The 14000-nt window shown below is 30.1% G+C and overlaps 2 protein-coding genes across 3 annotated transcripts in view; one reads left to right on the top strand and one right to left on the bottom strand.

The window, feature by feature from the left end:
* The first annotated feature begins 1910 nt into the window (after positions 1-1910).
* Positions 1911-3719, top strand: LOC121115150 (uncharacterized). The gene is made up of 2 exons (XM_040709333.2): positions 1911-2391; positions 2671-3719. The coding sequence occupies exons 1-2, from the start codon at positions 2070-2072 to the stop codon at positions 3135-3137; spliced, it is 789 nt and encodes a 262-aa protein (XP_040565267.1). The 5' UTR covers positions 1911-2069; the 3' UTR covers positions 3138-3719.
* Positions 3539-14000, bottom strand: part of LOC121115149 (intraflagellar transport protein 74 homolog) — a 36287-nt gene continuing 25825 nt past the window's right edge. For both annotated transcript variants that reach the window (XM_040709331.2, XM_040709332.2), the window contains exons 7-8: positions 5548-5772; positions 3539-3926 (exon numbers count right to left, since the gene is read on the bottom strand). In XM_040709331.2, coding sequence (XP_040565265.1) covers positions 3720-3926; positions 5548-5772 — 432 coding nt within the window. In that variant the 3' untranslated portion in view covers positions 3539-3719. The remainder of the gene's footprint in view (positions 3927-5547; positions 5773-14000) is intronic.

The following is a 14000-nucleotide window of genomic DNA, read 5'->3' as shown; positions in this document are numbered from 1 at the left end:
AATGAACCAATTTGTACCAACGAAGCAATTATTATCCAATAATATTTTTAACAATAACTTATCAAGAGATCAATCTGATTCAACCAATCAACGTTCAAATACTAATAATAGGAAAAGAAGTAAAAAAATAGACAGCTGACAACTGAAATACAGTGTCAATTTCAATGTTAGGTAGATAACACAGTACAGTTACACATAAATCTGCCCAGATTTTAATTTCAGCTATATTTTTTTCTGGTTTTCCTCTTAATTGACGTTATTTAATTTAATTACGTTAGGTATGAACATGCAAAATTGTATAATGTATTTACAGGACTTTAAGGTCAAATCGGCACTTACATGAGCCGACGATTTTGTTATGATGTAGCTCTTTGATGGCGTCTATTTTTTGCTAAGAGAAACATTGTTGTATGAACAAATTTTAGTGAAGTTTTGGGCATCATGGTGACAGCTGTTCCATGTATAAAGAATATTGAGTTTACAGAGAAATAACGGCTTTGCATCATAACGATAATTTATTTTTTCGTAACAACACGGAGATTTCAAATTTGACGGCGTCACCATTCCAGATAATCAGTCTCCAGAAGAGCCCTATTTCTTCATTGGGAAAGAAATATGACCAACCACCACCAAAGAGACAATGACCAAAATGCCAAGGAACTACCTCGTCAACTCATCCTCCTTCTTCTGGGCCGGATCTAAACCGTGATTGATGCTGGAGGCGGGTATATCAAATAAGCTTTTCTCAACATTCATATGTCGAGTCAACTTTCAAGTAAGTCTACAAAAATTTGGGTCCCTCCCAAGGATGAAAGCTAGCAACTCCCCTGTCTGTGAACAATTCCCTAACATTTTTTAATATTATTTCCATAGTTGCGAAGAATTGGCTAACTACTACCAGCTAATTTTCTGTCGTTTTTTCTTTCTCTTTCTTTTCGTAGGAAATATTGTGAGATACAATTAAGGGAACAATGAGGCTGATATACATATATGAACAAACATTAGGTACTTAATTAAATGAAATTACAATGCGAATTTGTTAAATTGAGTATTTTACTGTTTAATCACTCATATTTAATTTATAAACATACATTTATTAAATACTTAATAATACTCATTTAACTAATTAAATAAACAAACAAAATGTCCTTGAATCTATATAAGCTCATTCTTGTTTTCAACAGTGGCTCTAGGCCACAAGGATCTTTGGCTAATTAAGATTAAGTGTTTTAATAACAATTGACATATCATATGTTTTCTGAACAATAGGGATAGGATCTACATATGTACATATAGTATGAGATTGTGTTCGATTTTGAGTCATATTCTAAATGTATTTAAACATTGAATTATGCCTTGACTTTTTGTTGCATCAGAGGATGACAATTGATTTAAGACACAAAATGTAGGATAAAATATATGTGTTACTTTAAAAAGATTGGGACGGTGAGAGTTTGTACGAGTCACTAACTAGGAAAGCATTTTTTTTTTTTTGTGTGTGTGTGTTGCAAGAAATTCCTTGAACTATATAGTTTTACAGTTTTTATCACATTCTACAAATTAAACACTCTGTCTTTGATCACATGACCATTATATGAAAGTAAGTAAAGAAAACCGAGCAACTTTAACTCCTTATACAAAACAACAGGTCACATGACCCAATAAATCCATTAACTGTACGTTTGTACAATATTAATGAATCGTTTATGAATTAAATAACTAAATTGGGTGAGGAGCTCAACGTACAAAGCAAAGGGGGAAGCGAGCCCTAATGTTATGGGATGTGATTTTTTTATTACAATAAATATATGTATTTCTAGTACTGTAGTCTGCTACTACGACACAATAATAAATAATGGACCGACCCTCGTAACTACTACAATTTGAGCGCGTGGAACAAGGTTCGTCTCATTGCCGCACAACATATGACTCAGTTCTATTAGTTACTTCTTTGGTGTGCCTTGTCTTTTTATGACTTGTTGAAGTCATAAGTAAAAGAATAAAAAAATGATAAGATTTTTTGCTTAATCTTAATTTAAGTGTTGTTGTTATTTTTTAAAGCCTTCAAAATGGTGCATCATCCTATTACTACAAAATTAACGGGGACATCCTCCGTCCTTACCATGCGACTATTGTTAGTGACTTTACATTTATTTTTTCAAGGTGCACAGAGCTATTGTATTGGAGCTGGACGGAATCCTCAATTTACGGGACCTCCCATTGTGGAGCAAGTGACTGTTTCTCTTGTAAGAGTCTCTTGGGGACACAACATCGTTCATGATCGAGAGTGTGCGGATCAGTTCTTTGTCAAATATTGGCCAAAAAATGATCCCTATAATTATGAAATGACGGAAATCGTGGCTCCGGAAATTAATTACTTAGACATTAAAGGTTATTAATATTACTACAACATACTTATATGCAATGGGCAGTCTTTTATTTGTGGAGTACTTCCTGTGACCACTGTTTCTGTAAATGATCCACTTCCGTAAAAAGAAACGACAAGAACGGCAGTACTCTTTTTTTACTGTCTTTAAATTTTTTCCCTTCAAAAGCTTAATGATGATTGATATTTTTAAATGAGTTTTTTTAACATATAGTTTCATGCATAGACCTGTCCTTTGCATATAATATGTAAGTAATTGAAACACATCCATTTCCTTATTACAGTTCGTCCACGCGTCAATTACATCTTTGAGGCCATCGCCAGAGAAGAAAAGGGTCTCATGGGTGTTGACTACAACCGTGCTCCTCATGTAGAATTCCAAACATCTCGAAGAACAGTGATACCTCCCTCACCTCCTCCACCCCCAGAGCCAAGTCCTTCGTCCTCTGATATTAAAGACAATCCAGAAGTGATCAAATTGGACGGGAACGCTTTAAATACAGTTCAGACGGATAAACCTCCTCCAGAACTCTATGACAACGACGGGATTATGATCTTTGGACTAAGTATAGAGATCTTTGTGGGACTTTTTGTGGCTGTTAGTGTCATTTTAATTGTTTTGGCGGGTGGGGTCTATAAGTGTCTACAGCATAAGAAGGGAGAGCATAATTTGAATATGAGCTCAGAAATTGAGGACGAAGAGGAGATCAAGGGTGAGTTGAAGCCCTTGTCTCCCTCTATCAACGATTAAATCGGAGGGGGGATTGTGCGAGAACAGGGGTGGGTGTCACTCCTCACTACTATGACGTCATCACCATCAATATCTTCATCCCCTTTCCTTCAGTTAATTGATAAGTGTCAGAGTTTATATGCATATAACTTAATGCTTATACAATTCTGTTTGCCCTCTCAACTATATTCGATGTGAAGTGGGAACTTTACACCAGAGATTCAACAACTACATAAAAAAACAATTTACATGAATAAATTGAATGACAATAATACTCCTAACTGAGGGTTGTATATATAAAAAATATTTAGTATGTACATCTTGGGCGATCAACATAAATCCTATCCGGACTACACTTTTTGTAAAAGGCTGTCTTAAAAGAAAGATCGTTTAATGTGGTGGAAAAATATATATTTTTATTAAAAAAAAAATCAAATCTGGTGAGACTGTTTCCTTTTATTGATGATTTTTTTTAATACATATTATATTAACTGTTAAAATGACGAAAACAATACATTTTTAAATATATTTTTATATCTACGCCATCTACATTTATTGTGAAAGGACATTCTAAATGAAAATATAAGGATGACGTACAATTTATCAAGGCGTTTTCTTCATCGATAAAATAAGTTTCTTATTATATTCTCTTTGTAGTTTCATCACAGATGACTTTATTGGTCCAATGTCCAACTCTGCTTTTTTGTTACATATAAACTCCTTAACCGTAAAGTTGTTTTGTTCCAAGTGAGATAATTTCCTTTCAAAATTTGTCAATTGTGTATGGGTCTCATTTTCTCCTAATTGTTTCTGTAACAAAAAATAACCAAATGATATATATATATATGTACATTGTTCATACCTCAAGAGGAACAAAGAGTCTACTACAAAATATAATATATAAAAACACGCCTGGCCATAAAAAAAATATCAATAGAATGTTATTAAATAATTTTGTTACATTTACAAAACCTGTTCCCCCACTTTTCGCACGTCTCACTTTCAAAAATCTCTGAGGATCATTCAAAAGAAAAAGAAAATTGGGAATGCAAAGATAATATGTAGGACTAGTGTTGGAGTCAAGTAATACTCGAACTCGATAGAAAGCTTGAATGTATTCAAGCTGAACCATTTTCTAAAAATTACTCCAAATCCTGTTGTTTTTTGAATATTTAACTTTGATTGAGTTCAAATAATTAAGACTTGAAACATTTGAGTAATGATTAGTCATATTTTTAGTATTGCTCAAAAGGAGATTGTAAAACTATGTACAAACGTTCTTTTCTTGCTATTTATAGATGAGTTGATGAATGAAAAAGGATAGATTATTTTAGATATGGGTAATGCCATAAAAAAGAATTTTACCCCTAAGGTAAGGATGAAATTAGAATTAGTGTTTGATATGTTATGTATACGTTATGACTTTGTACAAGTTGCAATAATTGAATATTCCATGGATAATAAATATCTTAGGATGTCATTTTCGACTATTTTAATACAAATGGCCATAATATAAGTATCTTGAGGGACATTATAAAGCTCAAATCCCCGCGTTTATATTAGTCATAAATACATAATAACCATGTAATTTTAATGGATCAAAATAAAATAATAGTTGTGGATTTGAATGACCAAATTAAATATATTCTAAGACAAAGAAATTGCAAAAAGAAAAAAAAATAATCCTCAAATATTTTTGTTTTTACTAATTTTTTTTTGCTCAGGATAATGGGCTATAATAGGATTTTAAAACTTTATATAAAAAAATTAATATTCGAAAATTTAATTTTTGAGATTTTTTTTCAAAACATTTATTTTTTTGTGAGTTGCAATTTATTTTCGAAATTTTTTTTCAAAAAACAAATAATTTAATGTGAATGACAATGGATTTTTGAATTTTTTTTCCAAAAAAATTCATTTTTTGAAAGTGCCAGTGGATTTTTAAAATTTTTATAGTTGAAATTTTTGTGATTAGCTATGGATTTTTAAATTAAAAAAATATATATAATTTTTTTTTTTTTTCAAAAAAATTCCAAAAACGAATACTTCCCCAAAATATAATCCTGCGGAGGCTCTTGTCATATTATGTGAAAAGTCTCTAGAAAATACATATCAATATGTATTGGTGTATGGTACTCATACGAACTCTACTTCGACGCAGAACTCGAAATTTTTGAATCGAATACAACACTAATATGTAGCATTCCATTGGTGAATTCAAATTAAAAAATAATATAGGAATCAATCAACCACAATTATTGAAAGAAAACAGGGTGCTCGAAGGAAATTCATATGGTGAGTCTTTTACATTGAGTGGTCATATTTTACACAAACAATAATAATTTTTCCCCTGTTTTGTTTTTTTGTTTCTGACCTACCTGACCTAAAAAAAAATATTAATAATTTAAAAACATGATTATAACTAACCTACCTTTATTTCATCGTATTTTGTTTTCATGTCTGCCAAATTTTGTGCAACAACAATCCGTCTTTGACTTAGCTCTGTGCTCTGCTTATCTAAGAAATCTCTTTTTTCCTCTGCATCTACTTTAAGACGATCCAAATCCCTAAAGACAATCATCTCATCTTCCATCTGCTTCATCTTGTCTTTCAATGAAACCATCTCACTTTTGATTTTATCTTCAAGAGCTCCCATCTAGGGAATAATTATATTATGTTTAATTAATCAAAGTTGAAAGGGGTTAAAATCCAAATATATTTAATTAGTGTAAGTAGGTCAAAGTAGCAAAAATGATTTAAAGTATACATGATGCACAGTAGTTGAAGCATCATCCAAATTAATGGATGCAACCTTCATTACATTCCTCAAACTTCAGGATAATATTTGGGGGGGAGGAGGTTGATTTTTTGGAATTAAAAAATTCAAAGTCCATAGCTACTCACAAAAAATCAAATTTTTTGGAAAAAAGTTTTCAAAATCCATCGATATTAAAAAAATATATTTTTTGGAAAAAAATTTCAAAAATTTATAGAAATTTATAAAAAAATAAAATTTTTTAAAAAATTTCAAAAATCCACAACTATTTAGATGATTTAAATTTTTGGAAAAAAAAAAAATTTCTAAAGGAAATTATAAAAAAAAAATTAAAAATTTAGAAAAAAATTGTAAATTTAAATTATTGGGAAAAAAATTTCTAAATTTAAATTTTTTGGAAAAAAATTTCAAATATAAAATTTTTTGGAAAAACTTTAAAAATCCACAACTACTTACAAAATTTAAATTTTTTGGAAAAAAAATTGAAAAATTAATAGTTGTTTATAGAAAATTAAATTTTTTGGAAAAAAAATTGTAAAATTTCATACTTCTTTAAAGAAAGTTAAAAAAAATTTTTTTTGGAAAAAAAATTTAAAAATTTAAATCTTTTGGAAAAAAACTTCCAATATAATTTTTTTTAGAAAAATTTGAAAAATCATAGCCCTCCTCCAGCCTTGACCTCAACCCCCTAGACATTGCAGTTTGTGGCGTCTTGAAGAAGAATGTCTGCCGCACCTCTCATCCAAATTTAGGTTCTCTCCAAGCTGCCATCATGAGAGTTCGATACGTCATGGACACGGCCCCCTTCATGGTCAAGAGCTGTCAGTCTGTTCACTAGCGTGTCGAAGCTGTTATTGTTTGTGAAGAAGGACATATTGAATACAAATATGCAGCTCAATTTAATAATTAAACAATTCTCAAACTGGTTTTTTGTTGTCATTTTTGATTCCATAAAAATCACGTTTTCCTTAATTCAGTCATGCTACTGCAAGTTTTGGGTCACCAACCTGTAGTAGAACTATCCCTTCAGTCTACTGCAGTCTATGACAAACGGTATATAGTTTTCAAAGTCAGCTAAAGAAAAGAAGTTGATCTGATGAGCTGATTATTAGACCATCATAGTCAGTCAGAGTTGTATATTATTTTTACACTCGGAATTGCTGATCATTACATAAAAGAAGTTCTTATTCTGTTACTGTAAGAAAAACAAATAATGTGACGTCATATACTGATTTTGTGACTTCTATGTCCCTTTCTTTCACTGTGGGTGTCATAAATATGTGATTTCATTTTTAACTACCCCTCCCTGCTATGGATTGGTTCCAGGGCCCTTGTAAAAGGGATATAGGGACTGTTTAACGACATATACAGCACTAGTAAAACTCAATAAGGATTTTATAAGGTAATTATGACTAAAAACATTCTGAAACAAGCTCAAAGCAAAGTTTATATCTAGTCATGAAAATTGCGTGTATTTTGGGCATGTTAAAAAAACACACACACAGATCAATATGGTAATAATTTGATTAATGTTTTGGAGAAGAATAGCTTAGCTGTCATGAAGTTTCATTAGATCAGCTACAATCAGCTGTGATAGGGAGAAGGGGTGAAGGAAATAAACAAAGACATGGGCAGGAATTTCTCCGACGTCGATCCTCAAATTCTACTCAGAGTCCAACAAATTATTAATATTAATCTCTGTTATTTATGAAAACACTCACTAGTGATTATTTTATCCTTTGATGCTATCTCTGCATGAATATTGATAACAGCTTTGGAAAATAAATTATTTATATAATAAGAAAAATTTATTATTGATAAATATTAGGCCAACTTTTGAGCCTCTAAAGTTGTGACGATAAGTATATCAATGGAAAAAAAAGTATCTGTTAGTGGTGTTAAAAATTATTATTTCACTAAGTTAATCCATTAACTTTCATATTCTCACGAATGGGACTTTAGTAAAGAAAAATATTATTTAAATTGTACTTGCATCCTATAAATTCCCAGCCCAAATCATTGTTAACCTATTCCTTAATGAAGATTGCATAAAGGAGTTAATGAAGGAAAATGTTTTGTATGTTTAATTATTATTTCAAATATTTCAGACACGTTTTTTCACTTTATTTCATAGCACCGGGACTCAGGTATATAAACAAATTAATTATTATTAGTTTTATCATATGTAAGTATTATTTTCAATAACAATATAATTATATTTTGTCCTACTTAAGTTAATAACATGGATTTAATATTATTTAGAGTTGACCAACATACAATTGACGTGATTAGAGTTGTAAAAAATATGATCTATTGTTATTTAATAAAAAATAAACCAAAAATTAAAGTGGTTTCTCTGGCAGTCTTAATAATTTCTTAAAGAGAAGAGCAAAAATGTCATGAGATTTAATCATAGACAGGCTGCAAGCAGGTATGTGAGGACGGGGAAAAGAGTCAACACATATCCCACTCTGTATTTAATAGGTATATATCTGGATATGGACTTCGATGTCTATTTTTAATTCTACTCTGAATCCAACAATTAGTTAAACATAAAGCTCCCCAAAAAAGTATCAATGTTATAGTTTGTTCTTCAAAAGTACTCGCACTATATATACAGATCACTTCGTTACCTTTATTGTGCCTCACAACCTCTCATCCAAAAAGACACCAATAAAAGGCCCAAGTTGAGAGGGTGGTAGTGAGTCAATTATTCTCAACTATGGATTCAATAATTTTTCAGAATTGCTCACAACATAACATGAACAAATTTGAATTCAACGAATCAACGTTCAGAACACTCATTAGGAAAAACGAAGTGGACACATATAAAAACTAAATACGGTGTATATTTTCGTGTTACTGAGGTAACGCCGTGAGATGTTACTTCTTCAAAAATAAGGATAACAGCTTTGGAAAATAACAAAAGTATAGCAGTGGTTTTAAGTCATATTTCTTACAACTCTAGTAATTGGATTGTAGATTTGTGAATAAGCAAATTTATTCTCTAGATGGCTTAGATGCGGTAAGCTCTAATAAAGAAATTAGGACACAAACTGCTAATAAACAGTAATGAACACAAGGTGGCGCCATTTTCTTCAGGTAGGTAAAAAAGTACAAATAAGCATACATAGGTTTTTTTAAGAGCGCGAGGAGAAGGTGGGAGGGAGACATTTAGTATCCCGTAGGAAAGACCTTTGTTAATATCAGCTGCCTGTTTTTATGATTTTGGAGTGTGCAAATGAATTATTACAATAACGAGAAGAACCTTCTATATTTAAAATAGCATTATTATGGGGAAAATATTATAATTATGTTTAAATTCATATATATTTATTTTATTATGACTTTTAAATCAATTTACAATTAAGATATGGGATAGGGGAGTTGTTAATATACCCACGGCTTATTAAATAAGTAACAAACAAAAAAAAGAGCACCTGTTTTTCCCTTTCTAATCGTTATTATTATTGTTTTTTTCTTTACACACATCCCATCTTTAGTGATAAGTAAACATTGATATTGCCCCATTCTATTGCGACCTTAAAAATGCGCGCATTTTTACTTCTATAGATAACTGAAATAAAAATCTTCAAAATACGTTGAATCTAACTTATTATAAAATTTACATGTTATGGGATGACTAAAGGCAAGGAGCATTAATGGGAGGAGCAAATGGCTCTGGAATCTTAACTTATTATTATCTTCGCCTTTTTATGATTATTACATTTCATGAAATAATTAGCAATAAATTTTCTCTCAAGGAAAATTATAAATGTACTTTAAAATCAAATATGAGAGGGCAAGACATACTATATATGTATATTCAAACTTTTAGTTGTTCATTTTTAAATAGATTTTTTGTTGGAATTAATAATAGATGAAATATGCGTGCTGTAGTAATGTGATGATTTGTTTATGCGTATATCGATACGAGGATGGTCCGAAAGTTTTTGACTTAAACGTAAAGAGGGCAGCACTCGTAACTTAAAGCTTGTCAAATCTATCTAGCATGTGTTGACCGTTACTACTAAAGTTTTAGTAGTTATTATGTTACTGTCGTTTGAGTGAGTTCATGTGAGTTTTGTTTTTACAAAATTAAAATGTTGAATTAATATGTGTCAAACAAGTACTTTTGACATGTTAATAACCTCTGATATCCCTCTTTTTCGTCGTTATATGCAGTTTTTGGACGTCCTGACATTTGTGAACAATTTTTTTTTTTTTTTTTTTTTTTTTTTTTTTTTTTTTTGCAGTGAAAAACGCCGAGTCCTATTAGGATGGGTTACAAAGATAGGAACATCGCTGGTAGAGGTGTATAGAGTTACACTGAGGCTATTTTAAAAATAAATAAAAAAATCAGAAAAAATGTTTTGTATCTTTGTTAAGTCGTAAAACTTTTCATCAGACTACCCTCGTATTAGGGGTTCTCACTCAAAATACCGTTTTCCCAGGATTTATCCGAGTTTCACACCCATAATAAATTCACCGGTAATTGATGCCGTTAATTATTTCATAATATAAGTATCCTTTAATTATGTAATATAATCCCTCAAAAGTTAGCTTGATAATCACTTCATTACATTTGTTGCTGTTGGGATTGGACAACAGAATTTAAAAAGTCTGCTCAAAAAACAAACTGCACACTAAAGGGGCTGTCTGACTTCCACCATTAATTGTTTGCTGATTCTCCAGGCTAGTATTACTGTAAAACTCAATAGGAAATGAAAAGATAACTATGATTTGTATCATTATGAAATGTTACAAATACCAACTCAACGCAACGTTCATATCATAAGAGAGAAGGATTCTATTGAATTTTTTTTTTATAGGAATTAGATTCCCTCTTAGTGTTTAAAATTTGAAATCCTGTCAGGTTTTGACAGGATAGAGGGCGTTTTTGGCCCTTTTTATTAAATAAAACAGTCCCTTAGAGATAACACTAATATTAAAATTTCATCTTTTTTTTACCGTTGGATTGAGATTGTGTGTTGCTTTTACGGCAAGAAAAATGAAAAAATCTATTTAACCCAAAAATTATGGTTTTTAGGAGTGAAGAGTACTTTTTCAAAAAATATTTGTTCTAATTATCTACATGATTTAGTGTTGTTTTTTGCCTTTTAAGGTCTAAATAAAAGAAAAAAAATAATCAAATATAGTTTGTAAGTACATGTTTCCAGATTAGAAATATATATAATTGCTGTATTTTTTTCTCAAGAGGAGAAAATAACCAGTAACTCCTCCCCTCCCCACCCCTTCCCCCTACCTGATTAAAATTTAGTCAAAAAAAAATATATTTTATGTAAAAGATAGCAATTATTGTTAAAAAATGGAGTGTTATTGTCAAAATTCGAAAATATTTATTAAGATAAGAGGATTTTCAATTAAATGACAAAAATAAAGTTAAAAGGTTATCAAATTAATTTTATGGGAATTTTTTGACATATATTTTATATTAAACAAAGTCTCTAAAAATAATTTAAAATAAAGAAAACTTCATGTATAAATTAATGTTTCTTTAACATTATGTCAAAAAGTAACTATACCATTCCCCGAAATAAAATACTAGTCACGGCTTTGCTCAATTATATATGACTATATTGTTTAGATACATATATATAGCAGGGTTTTTTTAAATGAATCATTAAGCAATTCTATTGTGTTCTTATAAATGTAACAAGGAAAAATCGCTCATTTTGAAAGATCTTAGAAAGAGATAATATGAAGAAAAAAATATGAAAAAGAAGAGATAAAGAAGATGCATATTATTTGCTTGAGTAAGTACGTCATAATCAATTACCTTCATCTCGATTTTTATACCTATATAATATGTAGGAAACTTTTTATTTTGAGAAAAAGCCTTTTTTGAAAGGGTTATTTTAATAACTTTTGATTTGTTGTTAAAAAATCAGAGATGGTTTTAATCATCATTGTATAATTTTATTCTTTATCATAAGGGCATCATCATCATTTAAAGGTTCACCTTTTTTATCTGATAAATAAACATATAATTGACCATTCATCCATCGTTTAAATCTTTTTATTTTAACTCCATGTTGAGATATTATAGGTAGATTTATTTAATCATTTTTTATTATGGTTATCTTTCTTTTTCTTATGGTTTCTTTAAGATAGATAATATCTACCTAAGGGGTTCCCAAAAAATTTAAAAATATTTTTTAAATGCTTACATAAGAACGGTTTTAGGACCTAGATTCTGGACTGAATTGTAAAAAAACAGGAATTTGCAAAAATTTATTTATACAAAAAGGAAATGTTCAATCTAAAAAAAAGTGATCCAAAAATAGTTTTTTTCTAAGAAACTACTTGAAAAAAAAGGAAACGATATGTTTTTCATAAACAAAATATTAGCCAACTTTTTTGTCAAAAAGAGCTCACATTATATAATATTTGCTCACACTAAAACCCAGCCGAAACAAAATAATTTTCTATAAAAAATTAGGATTTGAAAATTTATTTTCAAATATAAAATTCGATTTTTAATTCATATATAAACATAAAAAAAAAAGAATTTATTTTTGCCTCAGACACTGCTCACGAATAAACCGCCCATGAGCATATCTCTTATTACATTTTTATTTGATCTAAGCTACACAAATATGAAAGCCCATTATTTCTTTAGAACAAGGTTAACGACTTCAGGCTCAACTTTAACTCAGGTATGAGTTTAGAGACGATGGGGATATTTCATATTCAAATATAATTGTGTAAAACGATATAACTTTACATATTAGTGACTTTTAATTAGTTTTATTTTAAGAACATGTCTTCAATTTTAGAAACTCCTGATTTGTGTACCAAAAGATATTTTTCAATATTATTAATGTATCAAAATTCAAAGTCAATCTAAACTTTTCCTTAATGAGGTTTTTTTCTTTTTGCATAAATAAAGTCTTCGTCATTGTTGATGGAGTAGATATCTTTCTCAAATTGGATGAAAACCTAGACCCCATACCCTACGTCGTTAGTATCAAGAGCACCTTCTAACATCACACAAGAGAATGTATTGTTCCATGAGAAATCAACAAATATGTTGCATTGATAGTTTAGGACACGGTTCTACGCACAGGGACTGTTTCGAGATGGACACTGATCCCAGAACCCTTTTTTGACTAGGAGCTGCGATGTATAAGTTGTGATTTACACATACACAAGATATATAAATAGGAAATAATGGCTGTCAATGTAAATTTGTTGACATAAAGCAGAATTCAACGATTAAACGATCATACAACTGTACCACATGTCAAAACGAACTTATTTTGCATGAATAGGGATCACTTGTCCTTTCAGACAGCAGCATATACACTGAATACAAAATAATTTACCTGTCCTTGACAAGTGTTAATGTAAAAACTAAAAAAAGTAACTAATGAAATATGGACACAATTTTTAAAAAAGGACACAAGAAGGTTTGACCTTTAATAGCTAAAAGTCTTCAATAAATATTATTAAAAAGTTAACGAAAAAGTCCACTTCCAAATATTTTTTTTTTCTAAAGGTCATTTGAAAAAAAGAATAGACCCACACAATTATCTTTGGCCCAGGCCAACTCACGCTAAAACTGACCCTGCCTACAGATGAGAAAGTTTTTTTTAAGACAATACAAGTCCATTTCATTAGGAATGAGTAAATGCCCATGAAGTGAAAGTTGTAATTTTGAAACACTCAAAAAAAACTGTGGACAAAGTGCACCTTGAACAAAAAATTGCATAGTTCGAATTATTTGTTCCAATGTTTTATATTTATATCATAGGACCCCCAGCCCTTACTTTATATCATAGCTGGAAGGGAAAAATCACACAGAAACTATTAAGTTGTAATTAAGTGATCATAATTCCATGAAAATAATCTCAAGTAAGTGAAGTACTAGTCGGGAAGGGTAATGCTTGTTCTAGAGAAAATAAATTCAATATCTTTGTAGCTGAGATCAAATAAAAGAAATTTTGCATGTCCTGGGAGAGCATTTGACCTTTATCTTATAAAGCAAAGTTTATTTGTATGCATAAATATATGAAAGGCAGTCACATGGTACACTGTATATAGTCATATTAATGAAATATTGTAGGCGTGTGCAAATAGCATCG

This window comes from Lepeophtheirus salmonis, chromosome 3 (genome assembly GCF_016086655.4).
Source record: "Lepeophtheirus salmonis chromosome 3, UVic_Lsal_1.4, whole genome shotgun sequence".
Lineage (NCBI taxonomy): Eukaryota > Metazoa > Arthropoda > Copepoda > Siphonostomatoida > Caligidae > Lepeophtheirus > Lepeophtheirus salmonis.
The sequence above is the reverse complement of the archived record's forward strand: the minus strand, read 5'-3'. Positions and strand labels throughout refer to the sequence as shown.

What these genes read in the sequence shown, in the direction of transcription:
- LOC121115150 (XM_040709333.2), top strand. Translation starts at nt 2,070, where the DNA reads ATGGTGCATCATCCTATTACTACAAAATTAACGGGGACATCCTCCGTC. An exon ending in TAATTACTTAGACATTAAAG is followed by an intron (nt 2,392 to 2,670) that starts GTTATTAATATT and finishes TCCTTATTACAG; the next exon opens with TTCGTCCACGCGTCAATTAC.